The following is a 24,167-nucleotide window of genomic DNA, read 5'->3' as shown; positions in this document are numbered from 1 at the left end:
ATACCGTTAAGGGTTACACCTGTCTCTAGGAGTGTGAACCTGATACCTATGAAAGTGAGGGGCTAGTCAGATTAGTGCATATAAGCACTATGCACATTTCTCCTGATCTGGAATTTCACAACTGCTGAAGTCTCAGGCTCCCTCCATACAGTTCTGCCAGTGCAGATCAGTTGTGACCTGCAGTTCCACTATTCTAGTCTAGGACATTCGTGAGCAGTTGTGTGCCAGAGTGAGTCAAAGTGTATGATAGTTTGGGAGAACAATCTTATTTTCACTTGCGATCAAAGACTAGATTTGAAGCCAGTCTCCAAGTGAAAGACTAGTCCGCTGAACTACAATTAGGCTGCATTTTTATTGAGTATGTCTAGTGAAAATATGAGACTGAACCTAGGTTTAACAGGTCATCAGAACCCAGAAACAATGCAATATATTCATGTTGGAAAGTATACATACACATGTATATACATATAGGCACACACACTGGGGTATCAGAAAAAGAGAGCTTTGACATTTCATTGCACTTAATTTCTATCATGATGCTGAGAGCATCTAATGCTAAATGTCACACTTAAATCAGAATGTAAAAGCTTGTAAAAACCTATGGCATTTATATAACTATATTAAATGTATAATTGTTTGACGTGAAACAGCAGAATGTGTTATGCAAATTATCAAACCAACTGCTTCACACACAGAGCTCCAAACCAAAATATTCTGAAGGCAGCTGGCCAGATATTAAGTGCTTAAAGGGCTTTGGATATGCCTTATAAATTAAAATGTATTTATCAGGTGAATACATAAAAGGAAGGTTTGTAGCAAGGGAAAGTAATTACGATAATGAGGTAAACGTGGCAGAGAATACAATAATCATTTCCTCTGCACGGGAAATGGCAGCTTTAGACAATTGGTCCTTGAATGCTGGAGAAAGCACTGTATCCTGACCACATGTTGGCACAAGCAGCGAGAACAAGTGTGTGGATGCTGTAGCTTACTGCAGAAACAAAGACCCGTCTCAACAGCTGGGCGACTGAATGGGCGGGTGTGAAATCACTCTTCTACACCAGGGTTTGATTTAAAGCCAGTGGCGTAAGTGTGGGTGAATTTTCAGCTTTATGGGAGCAGGGGGGGAGAGAGAGTTAATTATGAAGGGAACACTTCAGAGGTCCAGAGGAAAGGAATTGGACATAATACAGCTCATAGATGGAAGAGACCTTGACACAGCATGGTTTGTGCTTCACTAGCTCCATCTGCAGGTATTTTCTCTTTAATTATGATTTTAAAAGAACTGGTAAGAGGACATTGATGTGAGTGGACTTTGGTTACTAGGGAGAAATACTTTCAACCAAGCGGGGGCTTGAACAGGGGAATACAAAAGGCATCTGCCCAAACACACAATGCTGAAAAGATAGAAAAGCCTGAACTATTATGACCATCCTAGAAACACGTCTGATGAAAGAGGAAGGTGAAGAGACATGGTCAGGATAAAATTCATATTTTTAAAAGAAGAATTTCCTTATGTATAATACAACCACTACCGTAGCATTTTATAGAGCTACTTTACATAGGAAATGTTGGACTGCCTCAGACCTATGGTCAATTTAATCCAATATCTTGTCTCTTGACAGTGGCCAGCATCAATGCTTTAGAACAGTGGTGGGCACTTGTGGCCCATCAGGGTAATCAGATTGTGGGCCGTGAGACATTTTGCTGATGACAATCTGCAGGCACGGCCCTCGCAGCTCCCGGTGGCTGTGGTTTGCCGGGTTCCCAGACGCCGGTTCCTGGGCCACAGGTTGCCCACCACTGCTTTAGAAGAAGGTGCAAGAAACTGCATAGTAGGCGGATGGAGGGTAATCTGCTCCCATCAAGGTCTCTTCCTAATCTCTTAACATTTGGAATTATTTTAAGCCGCAGGTTTCATATTATAGATAAATGAGGTATTAGATTCTTTCCAATACTCTTTTTCAGCATGAATTTTTATAGTTCTGGATATTCTTGTTATCCATAGAAAGGTCAAATCCCTCTTTAGTCCTCACTAAGTTCTTGGCTCCAACAACATTCTGTGGCAATGAGTTCCACAGTCTAATTATGCACTGAGAGAATTATCTTTTATCAATTTTGAATGTATCATTTTTCAAATTCATCAAATGTCCCAATGTTCTTGTGTTATAACACAAGGAAAACAGAAACTCCTATCTCCCTTTTCTAGAGCATTCGCTATTTTGGGGGCTTTTATCATCATGTCCCCTCAAATTTGTCTCTTTTGAAAGACAAATTGAAAATATTTGGATTGCTTGTCTTCATATGAGAGTTTTTCCATGCCTCTAATTATTGCGTTTCTCTCAGTGTTTCCAGCCAATTTCATGCTCTGGTTTTCTTGCACTATTCAGTGCAGAAATGCTTGAGTTCCAAAAGTTAAAAAGGATTTTTTTGGGGGGGCGGGGGGGAGAAAGAGGGGGTTAAAAATGTATTTTCTTTGAAATAAAATGTCATTTTAAGTATAATTTGGAGGCAAAAACACTAGTGTTCTCATTTTTATTGGATAAAACCAGCCTGGTATCACCTCATCAAGCTTATAAACATAAAGTCCTTACAAGTCTAACATTCCTATGCTGAATACAACGACCAGGCCAACTGCAGAAGGAAGAGGTGGAAAAATTTATGTGCAAGGCTCAGGAATCCTTAGAAGTGTTTTAAAAACAAAGAACAAATTCAATGCTTGAGATAACTGTCTGAATTGGTGCTGATGCCATTCAGTCTTCAACAACATCTGAGAAGCTAACTCTTTCACCCCTCACTCAACTCTGTGCAGGAAGCTGTCCAAAGTAGCACGGTCCCTTAGACCTCAGAGCCCCTGCCTGGGGCCTGTGAAGCTTAATAGCCATATTTTTCATTCAGATGAGTCTTGCCATCACCGCTTTGACCTGATTGACAAGAGACAAAAATATATATATATTTTCTCTTCCAAGATCAACTCAGAGCAAAGAATGAAACTGTCTGCACAGAGCATACATTCGACAGGCAGAAAAAAAAGTATACCAACCCACACAATGGATACTACAATACTAATCTCCTTTTGATACATAAATTCCTGACAGCTGGGAGTTATATGCCTTTACAAGACTACATAATATCTTTCCTGTTTATTTGGTTCCTCCATTATGCCAGCTCAGACAGGAGACAAATCTGCCCATTAACAGCTGGAGACAGGAAAAGAGAGCTCCCTCAAAAAAGGAAGCTGGCTAGACACACCCAGTTCAGCCCCTCTTCTGGTCAGCTGAGCCAGGAATTTTGCTCTAGTTTTTACTAGTGCTAATGGAGTGCAGTCCTTCTGTTCACTTAGCTCTGGGATAGAGCTCTCCTCACTGAAGTTCCTTCCCCGTCTCCTCCCCCCTGTGAGGCCCAGCAATGTTTTAAACCCCTAATTATCTGTAATTTTGAGAAAGACTACCATGAAACCATATGAAATCTAATCTATGCACTTAATATGAAAAGCTATATGCATAAGCCATGCTCTCATTAAAAAAGTATAATTGAAAATTCATTGCATCATTAAAAATAACCACAGAAGGTTAAATCAAAACGATTTGAAGGTTAATTAGAAAAGTTAATCTTTACCTTTCACCCTCCACACAAATTGGATTTGTGCCCCTATTAAAAGTCATTCCATATCTCTGCCACAATAAGTTAATAAGGCTTGTCTCTCCAAAACATGTGATACGAGTTGTAGGAAGATTTGTGTTTCAAAGTTTTGGCCAAAAAGTCCTCACAAAAGTTTTAGAGGACCAATCCCACAGGTTGCGGAATGTTCCAATGACTTCAGCGAAAGTTGAGGCTGCTCAAAACCTCATAGGCTTTGATCTTCCTTTCAAATAATAAAACCACCACCATACTTGGCGTAATGAAGCGAATATAGAACTGCAGGAACTAATAGTAGCACATATAGCAGTGTGAAAAGTACATGGTTGTTACATGTGGTATTTGGGATGGGTGTATGTGTGAAATATCCATACTGGTTGATTTTTTTTTTGGGCCACACTTCAGGGACCTCAGGACTATTTTGCAAATGGATTCCTGATTTATTGGAGTAAGAAGTTAGAGGAAATTGCTTGGTACCTGCAGGAGGCATCCACACACAGTAGTCTGGGTCATCTTCTGGGTACTGCGAGGAGGAAAGCGCTTGCTGGAGCTGCAAAAAATAAAAATTGAGCAGACATTTTTAAAGATACAGCATTCCTAGCATAAAGTTCCCAAGTGTTTCAAATAGTCAGTTTTAAGCTGAAAAAAAAAAAAAAGCTACCGAGAGGTGGAAGCAGTTTCCCTGCTGTGAAAGGTCAATGAGGAAACAACAGGAGTGCAGTGGGCTGGTAACAGAGCCGGTCTGTCAGGGCGTGTCTACATTACCCTCGGCATCGACGGGCAGCGGGGGAGCGTCAGCTGTCAACTGACCACAGTGAAGACATCGCGATAAGTAGATCTCAGTAAATCGACTTCAGATATGTTATTCACATAGCTGAAGTTGCATAATTTAGATCGATCCCCACCCGCCCAGCATAGACCAGGCCTCAGAGCATAGACTGAAGGACAACTCCACCCTCCGATATAGCCATGAAATTCCCAATGAAGTCAGTAGGAGTTGAGTGTACTAACGAGGGCAGAACTGTTTGTTGCACTTGACAGCATTACAGATAATGCAAAACACAGGATTGTGTCCATGGTGTATGCAAATAGAGGTTACAATGAAAATGTTAATTTTTGTATTTGCTGACTCTCGAGGGTTTAAATTTGTAAGCTTAATGTTACATTGATGTCAATTTTACAATGAATGTCCCTGTTTAAAGGAAAAAGGGGAAGGTGAGACTTAAGAGTATTTAAGTGATTTAGGAGCACAATTCACACTGGGAAAAAAATAAAAATCATATTAAGGCCAACAGTTTCAAACTTGAATGCCTGAAGTTAAGCTGTTAAAATAAGAGTGGCCTCATTTTCCAAGGAGATATATGCTTCTAGCTCCCATTAATTTCAGTGGCATTTGTGACTGCTAAGTGCTCCTCAAAAATCAGGCTATTTTCATCGAGGCCTAAATATGGAGATAGCAAGTGAAAGTCAGGTTGAAAATTTAGGGCTGAAGCAGTAATCTTTTAACTGCTTTCATTTTTTACTTCCACAATTATGTAGTCAAAATCTAACAACTCCATAGTGAAACACTGAAAAACAAAACAAAAAAACCCAACCCACCTATATTTAAGTCTTTAAATCTACACAGAGCATACACTGCTTCAATAACTCAGCCAGAGGTTAGGGGTCTATTAGAGGAGTGGTGGGTGAGGGCCTGCAGTGTGCAGGTCAGACTAGATGATCATGATGGTCCCTTCTGACCTTAAAGTCTATGAGTCTATATTTACTAAGCATTGAATTTATGTACTGGTTATTACATAAAACCTTAATACAGATCTATCAGCATGATCAAAGCAATGTTTCAGTCCGTCAAATCTGTTTAATTTTCTAAAATTAACCTGGATTAGAGCCCTCTGGAAGATCTAGCCTCCTGGAAAGTGTCACCATGTAAAATTCAGCTCTCTTTATTCTTGTGCGCACAAAAAAGTCAAAATCTTTTCAGAAGGAGAAAAGACTTTTTCCAGTTTTGCATGACTCAGAAGTGCATAAAAAGATTTTTTCCTCAAACTTTAAAAAAAATGCTACCTTTGGGCTGAAACCCACTATGGAAAATATCAACCAAAAGGAGAGTGTGTGCAGAAGATCGCATGTGCAAAAAAGTGATTTGTAATGGGAATGTGAAGATAACCTAAGGTATTTAATATTATGAGAATACTATAACATTAGAATGCTTGGAGTGAATTAGTGCTGGTTAGAGGTGCTGGGTCTGACAGCCCTGGAGACTGGAACCTTCTAGTTATCCACAGAAGGGGTACAGCATGGATTGTAGCAGTGCAAATGTATTGACACTTCCCTCACTAATATGCTTCAACCTAGCTAAGGAGGGACCTCCTCTGAAGGATGTTCCCATTCAGTCCTTGGCCTCTTTGCTGGGATTGCTAACAACGGAATCAATTAATGCCAATGGAAGTATTATTTTGGATTAGCGGATCCTGCTAGTGACTGATGGGCAGTACATCTCTTTGCTACATGATGCAGTGTATTTGCATAGCATTCTATCAATTACAAAACCTACAACCAGAATGTGCTGCGTAGAAATTGCCACACTGGATAAACTTGTAGACCATCTAGTCCAGTACCCAGTCTCCCACAATGGTCAGTACCAGATGGTTTAGAGAAAGGTACAAGCCCCCATGATGCTAAATTATGCAGCAATATGCCCCCAGGAAAAGGTTCTTTCTAACCCCCAGCAGAAGTGGTTATCTTTATGCCCCAAAACATGGAGGGTTCATATCCCTTACAGATTTTTATCCTAGAAACAACTCTATCCTCCTTGTGAATGCACTGGAGGCCACTTACACCTTGTCTCCCAGTTACAATAAATTCCACAGCACTAACAATGGCCCCTTTCCACAACTCCCAAAAGGATGAAGTTATATTAAAGGCAAGACACGTGGACTACAGAGGTGGCCCCCAGGTTTTTGTCCAACAGTATCAGTTTTCCAGACTAAGACCTTTGCTGTGTAAGCCAGTGAGTGCAACATCCCACGCTAATCCACAAGAAAGCTCTGCAGACACAGGACTGGGCCTTGGAGCACGCCAATTTTTATGGCAAGTTGGAGCACATACAAGCAAATGAGAGATCACATCACTGTGACACAGCACAAACTGGAAAGGAAGCTTTGATGAATGGACTGGTGGTCTATTTTGACTGTAGCTTTTACGGAGCTCTGTCAATCCTGAAATGCTAGATCATAGCTTCTCAGCAGGCACGCTCCTCGGTGACTTGTAATAGCTCTCTATGCCTGCTGCAGCAGTAGTGTATTAGAAGACTAGTCTCACACACCATGGAAGAGACATCACTGTCACAAAGCTGTACTCCAACCACGTCACCAGCCCATTTCGCTCAGAGGGAATCTTTTAAATTAGACTGTTGACTTCTTGGGGCAAGGACTGTCTTCCTATGAGTGAGAGAGCGTCAGGTACCCTTACTTACCCTGCTTGGGCCATAAACTTTCGTCTTTTTCTTGGGGCTCTCTTCAAATGTCCTGCACGCGCTCTCAGACGCTGGGAAGAAACAAGATCTGTTTTATAGCACACGGTATTGCTCCTACATCACAAACCAGCAGCTCTATCAGAAATAAGTTTACAAAAGGCCCCCTTAAAAACAGACCTGTCAAAGGAAATGGTACATTAACCTTGTTGAACCAAAATTCAGTTCTTTTATCTGTTGAACAGGATCCTACTGTTATAAATTTATTGAGATTAAACAAACTACAGTTGTCACTTAAATGTAACGTATTCGATCCTCTATCTGGCACTCCATATATCCACCTGTAAGGGGTTAGGATCTAATAGGTCTTTTCTATCTGCAGTTACTATAATGATAAATTTTAATAGTCAAACAATTTTCTCCCTGCAGATTACAAGAGGATATAATACTGAAGCTGGAGCATGAAAGTGCCCTGGACTTCGGCCATCAAGGGTCTGTACTCTGGGCCATGAAGACCGAAAGCTACTTTAGGAAATACATGGAACCAACATACGAAAATGCCACTTCTCTGGGTACAGGAATATCAGTTAGTGGAACAGAATAGTGAGGGATCATGTAAGATGAATAGCCTTGACTCTCCTGCCATTTAACCTAAGTGACTCAAGATCTCAATCTCATCAGACATCAAAATTCACCCCTATAAGAGAAGAGGACAGTCTCCCTGAGGAATCTTAGGCTGCCATAGACTGTCAGGTGGGAGAGCAGAGTAAAAGAATTCATACAGATCTCTTCCAAATGTTTTGCATGCCAAGTCAGGCTTTGATCTTGAGGATCAGATGGACTTTTGTAAAATGCACGGTGACATTTGGTCAGCTCACAGTGCATGCTACTGCCATATGGTACTTGAGATTTGTATTGGCACAGATCTTCACATGCACTTCCCCTCTGACCAACTCTTAAGACAAGACAAGGAGGAGAAAAAGGGTGCATCATTTTTTGTACTTGGTTCTTCCTCACAAGATCCTGCTGTCACGCTACTGCATTAAAATAACGTTGTATTTATATAGTGTCTTTCATCCAAGGAACTCAAAGCGCCTTACAGATTTGGAGGGGCGAGGAGAATTGAAATACAGAGATGAAGTGACTTGCCCAGATGTCACATATTTAGACTGTGGCAGAGTTGAAAATAGCCCTTACACCCCCTAGATTCCTAGTTCCCTGCTTCAGAAACTAGACAATGCGGTTTCCTTTTGCTAATTTGCACAGACAATAGCTCCTTTGAATACATTTTTAAGTCCATAATCTCCTGCACAATTGCTGAGCCCCACATTGCATTGCTCACCTTGAGACTTCTCTTGTGATAGGTCCACCTGATATTCATTATCTGGTGTCTTTAACCGATTGCTGATGGGCTGAGACTGAAAACCAATCTCTGGGGAAAACAGCCAAAAAGTCAACAGAATACACTTATCATCAGGCATCCTAAGAAGTAGAGCACTAGTATCACTGAAACACAATATACTCGAGTAAACTTAGCTGCATTCATTTCAGCACTGACATTCAAATAAAGGGACAATTCTCTCTAAACACCTAAAGAGTTTAAACATAGAAAGACTATTTCAATGCAACATTGGGAAGGGAGTTTAATTAACCTACAGAGCCAGTTTAAACTAACAACTTGGCCATATCGCACATGATACCATACATTAAAGCAAGGACGTAGAGTTGCAGATATGAGGGAACAAAATAACTTACTGCAATGTTATGGCTGAGTTTTCACATGCACAGAGTTGGTGAATGCAAAAGGGTTTGAATTTGTATATACAGTGTCACAGACACAGTGTCAAGATCCTGCCATTATGACTTTTAAAATATTTTACCTCTTCAGTTTATAAACCTTCAAATGTATTCTTACTCTGAAATCTGTTTTCTTTTTAATTATGTTCCTTTACAACAATGTCATGTTCTAGTTTGTTACTGTAAGACACTCAAGTGCTGCACACACTGGTTTATCAATATAGCCCGTCACAATACAGAAAGATTTCTTTTCTTGTCTTTTTTTTAATCCCAAAACTATGGGAAATTTGCTGTTGTGCAGAGCTTTAATACAAAACCAGGTGAAACTCTTCGGTTCCTGGATCTGTTTGTGCCCAGAATGCTGAACTCATAGGCACAAAGCTGTGAAAAGGAAATCTGCAAAATGTCACATGAACATCTGTGAAACAAACCTCCAGAGCTTTGGGCAACTCTGAAAAATCCAGTAGTTTATACTCTCATAACCTAATGCAGGGAAAAGGGAAAAAGCAGTCACTGTTTACCATGGGTGGGTTCCACATTCTTGCTAGGAGAACTGGCAGGAAGACTAGTCTCTTGTTCTGCTTCTTCTCCTGCCATTTTCATCTCTGCTTTTTGTGTCCTGATATTTGCTGCTTTGATTTCCTGCTCCTTATCTTCATCCTCTTCTTCTTCCTCCACTTCAGGCCCATTATCTTTCATTTTTAACAAGCTTTCAGGGATAACTGGACGTCTGAGAGGCAACTTCTGTGGCGTAAAAGCAAACTGATGTAGCAGTGTTTAGGTAATCTGATGACGAGTGCTATAAAAAACCCTGAGATATATAGACAGGTTGATACAGAACGGCCACAGACAGAGAAGACAGGACAAAGCATGTGTGTTCCACACATAGGAAGAACTAGGAAAGAAGTGCCAAATGGATGACGAGCTATTTTGTCCTAAGGAAAGGTATCAGTGCAGGTGAAAAAGAAGAAGAGATACAGTCATTGTCCCCAGAAAAGCAGGTCATAGTTTTTTGGATAGTCCTATTGGGAATTAAACCAATAATGCATCTGAATTTAACGAAAAGGCCAAGAAGAATAGAAAAGAAAGTGAAGGGAAAGCCAACGACCTAAGGAAACGAAAGCAACAAATACCTGAAAACCAGCCTCTTCATCCAACTTACCCCTAGGTTTCCAGTTTTCAGTTTGAATTTTCTTCCCCCTTTCATTGCACCAAAGAGAGGCAGTGTTAGCTTTTTAGGCTTGTTCTCCATTTCCATACCATGACTCCCAGTCCTAACAAAATTAGATACAAAGAAAAGTGATTAGCAAATGCACAGTCTACAGTAAATACCTAAGCATCAATCTCTTCTATTTAAGAACAGAAACATTTGCGGAACAAAGGTGATGCTATGAAACAAGAACTCAAACCTGTGCTGTGTGATGCTTCTGCAAGACATGTTATTAAGAAACACCACTGTGTGTGCAAGCAGGTGTTGATCTTACTGCTTTAACTCCACTGTTGCTGCATCTCTCTGCAGCATGCCTTTGACATGGCTATGGGTCAGTGGCACACTGACATGCCAAAGTGACATTTCAGATGTACCACAGGAGGTGGTACCCATTGTATATTTTGCTCTTTCTACATTTTGGCAGCATTTCACTTGCCAGGATAGCACAATTTCATATGGACAATATACAATGATTATTGATGTAGACTCACTGTGGCTTCAACTCCGGCAGCTCTGCAGGTTTAACAATCTTTATTAACCCTTTCAGTCTCTGCTGTTCTTGCCTCAATTCAAAGGACCGCAAGCGAAGCTTCTTCCTCATTACGCTGTCTAAGGAGCAGCCTGATTTTATTTCAGTCATGAACTCATCCAAGGAATCCTGAGAAGCCGGCTGGGATTGGGCTGGGCAAGAGGATTGCAAAATATACAAGGTAGCGGGGGAGGCGGGGGAAATAGAAAAAAAGATGAGTCTCATACCCACCAAATTTAACCTTTAAAGATTGCAAAGTGTGTCATGGGGCAATATAAGTACCCAAGACAGATAAATAGTTAATACACCACCCTCTGTGCAAAACTCTCACCATTCAGCTAAATGATGGGCCAAATTTGTCCCTGGGAAAGAATTCAATGGAGTTCTCTAAAGGATGAATTTGATTCTACCCATTTTAGTCTGTGTAAACCCACTTCTGAATTTGTGAATGTTAACTCAAGTAATCACCCCCTTGAAGTCTGTAAGTATTTCCTATCTTACTATAAAAAATACTTCATCTGTGACTCCTGTTCAGACAGCCTTACATACTGTTACTTTGGCAATGTTTTCTAACTGGGAAGGCTGATTTATATTAGGGAAAATAAAGGAATGGATTTTTGCCTCCCAAAGGTGAGAGAGTCCATCTCTTTGCAGACATTGCTGATTCCTCCCATATATGTAATAACAAAGTTGTTTCTTTTGCATCTCAAATTTTGGTTCATGAGGCTTTAGAGCCTCAGGTTTTTCTTGCTAACCCATGACTTAACAAGGATCAGAAAAGTTCTTTTCTTGGATTTTGACAATGCTACAGGATTTGCAACCTTTGAGTTATGTCAGAGGCAGACAATGAAGAGAACTAATTCTGTGTTGTCAGAATTTCTGAGCCCTTGCTGTTCGGTAAGAACTTCTGCCTCATTTTTACTATTATATGCTATGCTAAAATTCAGGCAAACTTAAATCTTTGTAACTGTATGATTATGTATGCATGTAGATATGTACGTGTGTCTGTACGCAATTATGTAATTTGCAAATTTTTAAATATCTGTCCTAATTATAAGCCAGGCCGAAGTATTTTTAACTTTCAGTCCTAATTAACTCAGCCTTAATTATAAATCAGAATTGGTTGAATGTAATTAAAGATGATTTTTTTTTTGGCTTTGTTTAAATTTTTTGTGATTAGTATATTTTTGAAAGTGATTGTAAGGAACTATTAAGCATTTCTTCTAGTTATGCAAACATTTTTAAAAGGCCTCAGTTCATAAACTGGGTATTTCTGATATAGAACAAAATATAGTTTCAAGTTTAACACACACACAAAAGCTGTAGCAGCATGTAACAGTAATTACTCAAAGATCACTTAGTTAATAGGATGCAAGGAATTATTATTACTTGGTATGCTATGTGCCCTAATGTCCCTTAGGCAGATGATATATCAATGTTAATAAAAACGTATTGTAAGTAGTCCAGCCAAAGTAGCTCTCATTAAGTCTATTTCTCTCAAATATAATTACTTTACACTGAGTGTGAATCAGGACAAAAGCTACCCACGAACTGACTGTTTGAACCTTTTAAAAGATAGAGATACTGTATGTCAGTATTCACCCTTATGTGCATAAGGATGCCTACAAAATAACCTTGAATTAAAGGTGTGTATATAGATATACACACACACAGCACTTTTACTACTAAACTTACACACATTCTGCACTGTATGATGCATTCTTAGAGAGATGTTTAGCATACCACCAGATTAAGTATCTGAACTTTGAAGTAAGCCGGTGAATAGACATGCATGCTCTAGACTCAAAAAGATCCTGACCTGGGAAAAACCTTGAAGAAATCAATGGGAATTAGATGCTCAGCACCTCACAGGATTGGGCCTGAAGTTGGGCACAACGGACCAGCCCAGAAAATCGATACCTACAACCCTGCCCCAGTGCAGAATGGATTAGTTGTCTCTGCCTAAAGTGCTGCCACCATTTCAAAATAGAGACTCCGCAACGCGTAAGTGGATGTGGAAGTTTCAGCAGTGGGTGGCAGCTACAGAGGACAGCCGTGTCCCAGGTAAATACAGCTTTGGACAAACCAGTCTGTCCTCTGATGAGCAAATGCACAGCAGGATCTATTACCTCAGCATCACAAAGGGAATCTCTACCCCCCTGCTGCTTGAGGGACCAGATTTCCCAAGCTCAGGCTATGGAATGCAGTTCAGTCTTTTTCTTAGGATGTGGTATCTGCAATCGCACAGAAAATTGCTGGGGAGATGAAAATTAGTCATCACTAGGAGCAGGATTAATCATGGATATTGTATTTTATGTTATATGGACAAAAGCTCTAGGGCCATTTACTTCACTATCAGCTTGTCCGTGAAGAACATTATCATCGCTAACAAAAAATAAAAGTGAAAATCTCTGTGTATTTGATTTTCATTCAGCTGCACTGAAGTATGAGAGCGTTATCAAGCTTCCCCATCAGTAGGTAGTTCAAAATGAGTTTACAAAGCAATCTGTAAACCTCTATTGATGTCGCTCTGACAACCACTTAATTTCTACAAGTGCTGGGTAAGAGGTACAGTAATTCAGCCTGTCACTCACTCGTCCATCTTTCTGGAGTGCTGCCCTTAGAGGCCAGACATGTAATGACTCAGAGAAAGCCAAAGCTTGATAAGGTTTCACAACCTTAGTATTGACAGACTACCAATACAATGATAAAAATCACCTATTGTTAGTGTAAGTGCTCTCGGAAGCTGTAGGCCAGCACCTATGGTTAATGTGAGCTACCAATTTAAATTGCAAAGAAAAAAAGACATGCAGCCAATACAAGGATTAAAATAGACTGGCCAGTGATCTAAGACTAGTTATAGTCTATCCTGGCCCAATGTCAGGAAAGCATTGTTAAACTGAGGTACCAAAGTAGCCCCAGTATTGTTTCAAAGTAAGGTCTGATACCTCGCAGTCTGACAGGTCTAGCAATAAATGCTGGCATTCCCAGTGTTCCAGGGCTATAAAGGATTCATGTCCACCTCAGTGAGTCATGACACGCTGGAATTAACAGTACTAAATGCTTTCAGGTTCAGATAGATTTTCCAAGCAATGGTCCTGGACAAATGACCAGAAACAAAATTGTTGATCCAAACTGGCACTGGTATTGGGTTGGTTTACCAAAATGAAATAGCGGACCATATCATGCAGACATAAAAGTATAGCTACCATAAGTTGAAATATATTACCACCTGGAAGACTCTACAATTCTCAGAGAAATCTTACTCACACAAGGAAGACCCATCCTTTGTTTATACAAACTATTTCTGGTAGAAAAATGTATAAACAAACAACTAAGTACATTTCCCCCAGATAACACCTGGCCACATTACACATAGCCTACAAGTACATTTTGTCTCAACTTTTTCTAGTGGACTTTTTATGTGCCCAATATTTGTTTTGTTTAAAGAGACAGTCAATTTGAATTTTTTTTAAATTCAGCTTACAATTTAAAGGCTGTTCACTAAAGATTTTTTTTTTTTAAATTCCCTTTTGATAAAAAAGAGGGGAGGAGAGTTTGCATTTCCTTGCTGCATTATCAGGGTCTTTTGAGTGGGTCCAAGAGCAATGACACAAAATGTCCTTGGGAATGCACCTGCCTGCTGCCTCTTCACCTTCTGTTGTTGCTAACAATAAATACTTGCTTGCAGAGCCTGTGGAAGAGTATAATTTTCTCCCTCCCAACTGCATCTCATGAGAGTGATGCAACTAACCATTAGGAAGCAGTGTAACAGACTATTCAACAAGTGCCGTCTAATGTACAAAGTAAATCTGAAAAAAAGACAAAAATATGCTTTCCCGTCTGATCTTTCATTCTAGTAAACATAGCAGTTACTAAAATAAAAGAAGGTATAAAATTTGCAGATGGAGGTAGGATTTTTGAGTGACAGCATCCTTTTAACTACCTCTATGAAATGCAAGAGCACATTATTGGCAGACAAATTTAATGTATTTACATACACCTATATTCAGGGGTCATTCCACAAGGAACCCTGAAGACAGAACCTTTTGTTTCCAGATATGCTTGCAGGGGATGAGGGGATTGGTTAAAGTTCTCTAGGATCCCCTAACCTATTCCTCACAGAGTCTCAAAAGCTTTGCCTTATAGTGCTCCTCTCTTTGAGGAAGGTTAGGCCTGACTTGAGTTGTGGAATATGACCATCTCACCTGACAGTAGCTTTCCCCTACACTACACAGACCCACCCCAGAAGAGCAAGGCTGGAACCCAAACTCTGACCTCATGTGGCAGCAAGTTGCAAATTCACCAGACGAACACAGGGTCCTAAACTTCAAGTACTTTCACTGTGCACTTTTCAGTTTTTCTTTGCTTTAAACTTTTACATCTGCAGTGACAAAGATGACCTGAATAGAGACCATCTGCAATTTCAGAATCCTTTGGTCTTTTGTTTCCTGCAAAAGGATTTGTAGCTTGTGGAAGAATTCTCTTCAAATAGGATTGGTGTCACAAACATGGTTAACACCGATGAGCACTAGTTTACCTTGTTAAACTCATCTAGCTAGTACACCCTCCTCCCCTTACCCGAGAGGTTATGTACCGTTAAGATACTCATTAACAACAAATGCAGGGAACTACATCTATATTGTCTACTGTCTGATCCTGTGTACTAGATTAGGTACTCTCTTTGGGACTGGTGTGAAACAATAGTGAGCAAAATGACCTGTAAGTATGCCTGCTTCTAGATTCCACTCCTCCATTTTCATTTAGCAACTATATGTAAGACATATATACACATACTCTGCCCTCTCCTCCACAGCGCTCCCTAAAGCTCTTCAATCAGGGATACTTGGTGCCTTACCTTTCCCTGAAACCTTCAGCTTCTCTGTTATCTCAGAAAGTTCTTTTTCAGCTGCATTTAACTTTGCAACCTACGAAGAGCCACACAATTAAAAAACATTTTCATTTTAAAGATGTTATTTTTAAAATAAGTTATTCTTAAAACCAATATTCTACACATTATCCTGTCTTTACACTGCTGATCTTTGGCCAGGAGGTTACTGGCTCAAAGGACTGACTCTGCTCCTAAACCATTTCTCATCTCATTTTCCTCCTGAAGCATCAAGATGTGCACATGCCTGGGTAACCATGTTATATTGTCGTCACCCTTGTCCTTCCTTCTCACCCTCCTTGTCTGAGTATGACCCTAACTTGTCAAGCCAGGTTCAATCCACTTTGTATGGTCTTTGAAGCAGGGACCAGATCATCTTGTTTTGGGAGGTACCACGTGCACTTTCGACACTTGGAAATTATTTTGTGATGGCCTGAAACTGTTTGTGTCTTTGTTCTGATACTCAATTCACCCACCTCTCTGCCCTGTCCTGTCAAGCAGAAGAAAAACTGCACAGGCAAGCACAATTATAGTACATTTCCCTAGAATAGAGTGTGCACTACTTTCTGGTAACTCATGAGCTGAATTTATTATTATTTTCACAGCTCTGATCAATGAAGTTGCAAATTCCTCTTGCCTCCCCTAGTTTGTGTGTGAGAATTTAGGGCTCATGTCAGATGACTGACTGGCCTGGGGACTGAAGTCCTCTATCCACAGAGCAGGCACAGCAGAGACAGCAGCAGAGCAAACTTCCGTAGTACTGCCTTCCCTACACACCTCAACCTTAAGCAGGCGCTGTTCTATGATGAGAAGACTTGTTCTCCACGTACAATCAGTCCTCCTCCTTTCTGCTGAGGCTGCTAGTAGAAGTTAAGTTGTACCAAAAGTGGTGGCAGTTTCTGTGTTCACTCAGTTAGACTGGGACCACCAGCTAAGTGCCCACATGCTACTGAAGTGCTGGTAGCAGCAGCTTTTCTGGCACTTCCATCCTGTGCTGGAGTCAAAAGGTTCCATGCATACGCCAACACCAATCTTCAACCCTCCAAGTCTCTTGCTCTATAGACACGGAGCCCTACTGACTCCACTCCAGGCTGATCAATTGGTAATTACAGGCCTGAGATGGTATCAAAGCACTGTCTAACACAGAGCAATTTAAAATCACTTTGATCTTTCTTTCCAGCAACAGTGTATGCAAGACTGATTATAGCCTGAAGCTAACAATGCCCTGTCTGGCTGATAACCTGACGTTCTTCTTACCAGTGAATCAAAAGTCTCCGGCTTCTCTTCTATTTTCCCAGCTTTTTTCATTCTGTTCAGTCGTTTCTTTTCAACAACCCCAGTTCGGTCAAGGAAGGTGTCATCATCACTGTCATAAAAGTCCTCCTCTTCCCAGTTCTTTGCTTTCCTTTTCCGGGATACTGAGAAGGGTGGGGGGGGGGGGGAGAGGGGAAGGCAAGGAAGCGAAAAAGTTAAAAGCTCTTGAAAAAGAGAACAGTTTGAAGCTAGTCATCTACATCGTTGATTTAAGCCTACCTAGTCTAGTTAGTACCACATAATTGACGAGATATGTAACACATAGACTGGAGAACGCAAGATTGTTTAAATCAACTCTAGGCATATGCAGCAGGCTCAAGCTTTCTCGGCAACTAGAAGCCGCCCCTCAGAGAGCATCTTCTAAATAGCTACCAAAGAACGTGACCAGTTACCGACCTGCCTCTTGCCGCAGCACACCTCTAGCATCCAGTATTCGGCAAGCTTCCAGCGCGCACTGTATCATTGCTTCCTTTTTCTTTCCTGAATGGATAGCCTCTGCCACCAGCTGCTTCCCTGATGCATCATCCACAGGCAACCTATTCAATTCAGAGTTACAGAACAGCTCTGAGACACTACTAGACTCCTACGTTCTTTATGTTGGACATCACTCTTTCCATCCCACGCTATTCTCTTTTTCAGTAAATATTTTCATGTTACAATTTTTTACAACATTAGTCAAACCAGTTAGTTTCCAAAAAACTTTCAGGCAAATCTTTAACTAGCCTGAGGAACAGGACTTCCTACATCCAATCCCAGGCCATAGCAAAACAGCACAGACAAGCCAAAGGAACTAATTTAGGCCCCAAAGTACTTTTAAACACTCCTGTCCTGTAAATTACCAATACTAGAAATTAACATTATGCCATACTGGAGCAGAGATTGTCAAAATGGTATAAGCCATTCCAAGCTATTCTATTTGGTCATAAGCTATCAGACCTTAAATGTCACACCATTCCAATTACAATCTTGCTTTCCCCTCATCAACACCAACATGATGTTAGTGGCCTCTCTGAAGAGCCTCTGAAACTAGAAACCACTGTTTTATACCATCTGAAAGAAGGGAATCAGATTTCAAATACTATAAAGCATGAATTTCTATCTCCATTAGTTTGTGAGATACTGCTAGCTAAATTCTTCCTCGCATAATATTTCAAAATTGTTGTGTTTCTCACAGCAGGGACAATTGAAAGAGTTGTCACAATTTGATGTTCCTGGGGGATGGAAAATAGGTAAGCAAGAAAGACTTAGGGAAAGAGTACAGACACTAAACTAGGTAATGATCCACCCATCATCCTTCTATTTCAATTTCAATGCTTAAGCCTAATCTCATTTTGGTCTCAGCTGCAGATGTACCAATCAAACAAATGACTCTCTCCGCTTCTGCTTGTGAAACTGAAAGGAAAGCCTCTAATTTCAGAAAGTCAACGCATAGTATACCTACTTAACCCTGCAGAGCCAGGTATTGTGTCCATGGTCATCATATTCATACTCTAGTTCTTCTCCTGTACAGGAAATAAAGAAAAAAGTTGATGCAGCTGCCCACATTGTAAAAAGCAGCAACCACTACTTGTGGTAGGGGATGATAGCGAGGATTAAAGGAAAATAACCCCTTTTGTGCTTGATACTCCCCTGCTTATACATCAACAGATTGGACTTGCTCTTAGCCACCACAACATCCTGGGCACTTTGTTACCCACTGTGACCTTAAGTTCTTTTCTGAGTCATGACTTTCCCAAACACACTCCCCCACATCCTAAGAGCGACCCGTATTCTTGGTTCATCGTTTGTGACCTTACATTTTCTTATATTAAAACATATGCTGTTAAAGGGAGCCAAGCTTACAATGAGATCCAGATAGAAGCAAGCTGATAGATAGAGATCCTTGTAGAAGCAAGCTGTCATTATTTAACACTCCACCAGTATTTGAGTCATCTGCAAACTTTACCAGCAATGATTTTAAATTGACGTCAAGTTGTCACTGCCTTCTGTTTTTGCTGCTCTGTAATACTTTCCTATAAAGCCTCATATCATAACCACCATCCCCTAACCAGATTGGTCTGAACTATGAAGCCTCTGGATCCCTTAAACATTACTTTTGAGAGTTGGTTGTAGAAGGGGTGTCACTCAAGAATGATTCAAGGTGCTTACACAATTCCCAGCCTGGGAGCCAGGAACAAAGTTTGAACTCAGAATATAAGAACAGCCATGCTGGGTCAGAACAAAGGTCCATCTAGCCCAGTAGCTGTCTTCCAACAGTGGCCAATGCCAGGTGCTTCAGAGGAAATGAACAGAACAGGTAATCATCAAGTGATCCATCCCCCGTCGCCCATTCCCAGCTCCTGGCAAACAGAAGCTAGGAACACCATCCTTACCCATCCCGGCTAATAGCCATTCATGGACCTATCCTCCATTAACTTATCTAGTTCTTATTAGAACCTTGTTATAGTCTTGGCCTGTGCGTTGTGTGAAGAAATACTTTATGGCATCACCACATGCACCACTATCGGGAAATGCTCTGCTGACAAAGGACAGACACAATACACATACCTTCCCTTTCAAAGAAACCCTGCAGCGCCTTCCTAGGGTCCTTCAAATAAAAGGCTTCTTGCTCCTCCTGAAACTCTATGGCAATAGGATTTTCTTCAACTTCATCTTCCTCGGCATCTTCCCCTGGAGGAAAGCATGCACAGAAGTGCAGATGAAATAGGAAAGGAGGTTGGGAAGAGATGCAAGTAAAATTCAGCATTCATCAGTGTGAAAAATATGAGCCGCAATTCAGAAAAACCCCTGTATAACAAGTTTTGCTTAACTTTTACATTCTTTTGATAAGTTACCCTCACAGATTCACCTGCCTTTTGCTAGTAAGGTTAAGTATATAATAGTAGTTTACCATTTTAAAGACATACTTAAAGTATTGGAATTTTAGCTATTTAAAATTATGGTCCACTTTGTCAGCTCTCATATGCTGTCTTGAGAGGGTCGGTTTTCTTGAGAATTAAACCACAAAAATTAGAAAACCCAACCTTACTGCCAAACAAACACACACATTCAAAGAATTCAGTTAGGGCTAACTCCACTGTGTAGTGGTCTCCAGCAATTGTATACATTACATTTGCTGCAATAATATACACAACATAGCAGAAGTTAAGGACAGAGCATAAACTTCAATTCTTAGTTTCTTGCCTTTTTTGGTTTGAAGTCAGACCTTTAAAGTTGTGTTTTTTGTTTGGGCATAGATCTCCTTCTGTCTCTTCCACACAAACTTACTTACACCAGCAATCCTTTTTATAAAAAGGAAATGATTTTTGTCTTCGAAAAACTCTCATAATAATACACCACTGCAGCTGGAATTCAATGCTTAGTTTTCATCTCTCTAGTTTTTGCTCAAAAGACTTTAGGTCTTATTTTAGCAACTTCATTCAGGGGTACAATATCTCTTACCCATTCCCCATGAGCAACTCATATCATTACTCTGACTGCTCTCATTTCTTTTCTCTTCCTTTTCTTCTTGTTCATCTTCATCTGAGTCCTCGCCTAACATTGTCTTCTCTAGCTTTGCCTGTTGCTGCTTGTGCAGAGCCTTCAGCTGAGTCACAGTTAGTTCAGACTCAGACTCCTGATCCTCCTCAGGTCCCTGCAGCACAAGACACAGACAATATCTTTAAAGAGTGCATCTGGAAAAGATACCATTTTGTAACAGAAAAGCAAATTATTCTAGGATACTGTCAATCTCTCTTTACATTTTTTTTTTTAATAAAAAGTTCAGTTTACCTATTGTACTCCATAACCCTAAATCCCCTGCTACCGGACACAGTAAATTTAATTTCCTGTCTAAAGACGAGCAGCATTACAGATGCAGTGTTCGATTCAAGATGTGGCTGCATTTTAATGGTAGGACAGGTGACCCCTATATATCCTTTAATTCACAAGGGTGTGTTTAAGTATGAGTAACTAATGCTTATGAAGCGCTTTGAGAGCCTCAAAAGAGCCTGTTATCACTACTTTTAATAAAAATTTTCCTGGACTGTTAGGCATTAGTGTTTTAACTCCTAGCAATATCATACTGCTAAACTAGAAAATGAAACTGATTGCTTTAGTTCCTTTTTCTTTTAATACAAAAACCCCCCCAACAAAAACAGATTTTAACTCTTAAATTTGATTTTTTAATTTAGATTAGTTTTATAAAGTCTGCATTTGCCAAAGCAGCACATGCAAGCTTTTCTGCAAAAATGCAACTTTCCAAGATATGCAGTGAAAGAATTGGATGCATATCTTGCTGCAAGAACTAAACATACAACGAAGACAACAAAGGCACTCCTCATGCAATCTACACTACAGGACCATATAGCTAACTTGTCACTTTGGAGAAAACAAAACAACAACAAAAATGTTCCATCTAGTTTGATGCTCCGTTTCTGAGCAGTGACGGGTACATTATACTTCAGAAGGTGATTCTTTTTTCCAGTCAATGATCAACCAAGCCAATTAGAGAGCATTTTTACAGGTGGTGAATCAAATTCTTTCCCATTTCCCACAATTCTAACCTATTTTCTTAAGTTGCTGAATAAGGAAGTTAAGCTACATGAAATAGCGTCCTTAAAAGGATGCTGTCAGTTTGAAAGCTGGTCAGTTTCAGGGTTGCCAATTCTTGCAACTTTATCATAGCTTTTACAAGGGGTAAACACTGAGATGGCAAAATCTGCAGACAATACAAAACTACTCAAGTCCCAAACAGACTGTGAAGAGCTACAAAAGGATCTCACAAAACTGGGTGACTCGGCAACAAAATGGTAGATGAAACTGAAAGGTGATAAATGAAAAGTAATGCACGTTGGAAAACATAATCCCAACTATACATATAAAATGATGGGGTCTAACGTAGTCGTTACCACTCAAGAAAGAGATCTTGGATAGTTCTCTGAAAGCATCCAGTCAATGCGCAACAGCAGTCAAAAAAGTGAACAGAATGTTGGGAATCATTAAGAAATGGATAGATAAAACAGAAAATATTATATTGCCTCTATATAAATCCCTAGTACACCCACATCTTGAATACTGCATGCAGATGTGGTCACCCCATCTCAAAAAAGATATTAGAATTAGAAAAGACTCAGAAAAGGGCAACAAAAATAATTAGGGGCATGGCCCAGCTACCACATGAGGAGCTATTAATAAGCTTAGGACTTTCAGCTTGGAAGAGAGACAACTAAGGGGGATATGATAGAGGTCTATAAAATCATGACTTGGGTGGAGAAAGTAATTAAGGAAGTGTTATTTACTCCTTCTCATAACACAAGAACAGTAGTTCTCAAACTTGTGTACTCGTGACCCACCTTCACATAGCAAGCCTCTGAATGTGACCCCCCTTAAATATATAAAAAGGCATTTATAACACCATTAAAATGCTGGATGCAAAGCGGGGTTTGGGGTGGAGGCTGACAGCTCACGAACCCCAGTCTGAGAACCCATGCACAAGAACTAGAGGTCACCAAATGAAATTAATAGGCAGCAGATTTAAACAAACAAAAAGAAGTATTTCTTCACACAATGCACAGTCAACCTGTGAATTCTTTGCCAGAAGATGTTGTGAAGGCCAAGACTGTAATGAGGTTCCAATAAGAACTAGATAAGTTCATGGAGGATAGGTTCATCAATGATTATTATCCAGGATGGGCAGAGATGGTGTCCCTAGCCTCTGTTGCCAGAAGCTAGGAATGGGTGACAGGGGATGGATCACTTGATGATTACCTTTTCCGTTCATTCCCTCTGGCCACTGTCAGAAGAAAGGGTACTGGGCTAGATGGACCTTTGGTCTGAACCAGTAAGGCCATTCTTATGTTTTTACAATGTCTAGTGCATTCTTAATGCTCCAGTTCCTGGAATCACGTGAACGTGAGAGACTCAACTTTTTTAAAAAGTGAGTTTCTTGCCTTCATGGTTGCAAAGCCAAGCCTGAAAATGTGACCCAAGTGCACACTAAATACTGAGAAGCCAGAAGACTAAGAAAGAGACTCTGAAATATTTTTTCAGAGTCATGAATTTTAACTCATGATTTCTGAACACATGGGTTTGACACAGCTGTAACTGCAAAGAGTGAGAGTCAGACTCTGTGTACACTCAGGGCAGCATGTAGAGCACAGGAATGAACATACGAATGAGTACCCGCTACAGTGAAAGGCGGGTTCCATCCACACTTGTCCGATGGTGTGCAGCTACAAGGGTGGCAGTAGGATGCTACAGAGCTAACAATAGCAGCATAGACCCGAAGGGCATGGTTTGGGTGGGTAGAGCCCTGCAGGCCACATACCTAGGTTTAGGTACATATGGAACTTTGCTCTATTCCCTTAAGCAGAGCTGCTGTTAATTAATCCCGGTGCTAACTGGGCACGCAGTCTGTACTCTGCGCATCACTGCGCGTGCAGCCCCACTTTCAGAGGCATTTTTGGTGTTGCCTGGGGACAGTTTTGGGGGCTTACAGCTCACAGACAACCCCCGCCCGCCCCCGTACCATAGGGACTGGAACTAGAGGCGCCGCTGCACTCCCTGGCTTGAAGCGGTTCCCATCCTATACAGGATTTACCCGTTTGGGTCAATGGCTCTCAGCGCCCCCGCTCCGCACCCACCTGCAGCACGAAGAGGCGGGAGCTGCCCCCGAAGCGCAGCGTGTGCCCCACGCGCACCCGGCAGTAGGTGCGGGGCGGGAGCCGGGCCTTGTTGAGGAAGGTGCCGTGGGTGCTGTCCAGGTCGTAGACGTAGAAGCCGGGCTGGGCCTGGCCGCGGTACTGCAGCACGGCGTGGTGCCGCGACACGGACGGGTGCTCCAGGGCCAGGGCGCAGCCCGGCAGCCGCCCCACCAGGAACCAGCTCCTGCCCTCCAAGCGCAGGCTGCCCACGATGACGCCGCCCTTCAGGGTCTCCAGGCCGTAGCCGGCCTCGGCCGGGGGGCAGGTGCCCCACGGCGGCTCCTGGTAGCGGGGCCGCGGGGCCGCGGCGGGGAGGGGGCCCGGGGCCGAGCTCTGCTCCCGGGGCTGGGGCGGGCTCTCCGCCGGCGGCTCCTCACTCGCTGCTTCCCCCTCGGCGTCCCGGGGAGCGGCGTCCACCTCCTTGCCGCGGAGCGGGACCGCCGGCGGCAGCGCCGGTCTCTTGAAGGCCCCGAAGTCGGGTCCCTCGGCCACCGGCTCCATCCCTCTTGGGCTCGGCCGCCACCAGCCGAGCGGGTCCCCCCCCCGACACCAACCCCCCCCGGAAACCTGCTCCACGGCAGCTCGGGTTCCGCCCGCGTCTCAGCGCCGCAAGGGCTCAGAGCCCCGGAACCAAA

At 41.6% G+C, this 24,167-nt stretch overlaps 1 protein-coding gene across 1 annotated transcript; it reads right to left on the bottom strand.

Annotated features, from left to right (window-relative positions):
- Positions 1-333: 333 nt before the first annotated feature.
- On the bottom strand, positions 334-24,130 carry SLC4A1AP (solute carrier family 4 member 1 adaptor protein). Its single transcript, XM_084622219.1, has 14 exons — positions 23,473-24,130; positions 20,291-20,483; positions 19,397-19,519; positions 18,291-18,351; positions 17,246-17,385; positions 16,793-16,953; positions 15,506-15,575; positions 10,610-10,799; positions 10,071-10,182; positions 9,430-9,652; positions 8,454-8,543; positions 7,115-7,185; positions 4,117-4,189; positions 334-2,924 (listed from the first exon to the last, which is right to left on the bottom strand). Exons 1-14 carry the CDS (start codon positions 24,031-24,033, stop codon positions 2,875-2,877), a joined length of 2,118 nt encoding a protein of 705 aa, XP_084478345.1. The 5' UTR covers positions 24,034-24,130; the 3' UTR covers positions 334-2,874.
- Between the last annotated feature and the right edge of the window lie 37 nt (positions 24,131-24,167).

This window comes from Lepidochelys olivacea (genome assembly GCF_965140295.1).
Source record: "Lepidochelys olivacea isolate rLepOli2 genome assembly, chromosome: 3".
Lineage (NCBI taxonomy): Eukaryota > Metazoa > Chordata > Testudines > Cheloniidae > Lepidochelys > Lepidochelys olivacea.
The sequence above is the reverse complement of the archived record's forward strand: the minus strand, read 5'-3'. Positions and strand labels throughout refer to the sequence as shown.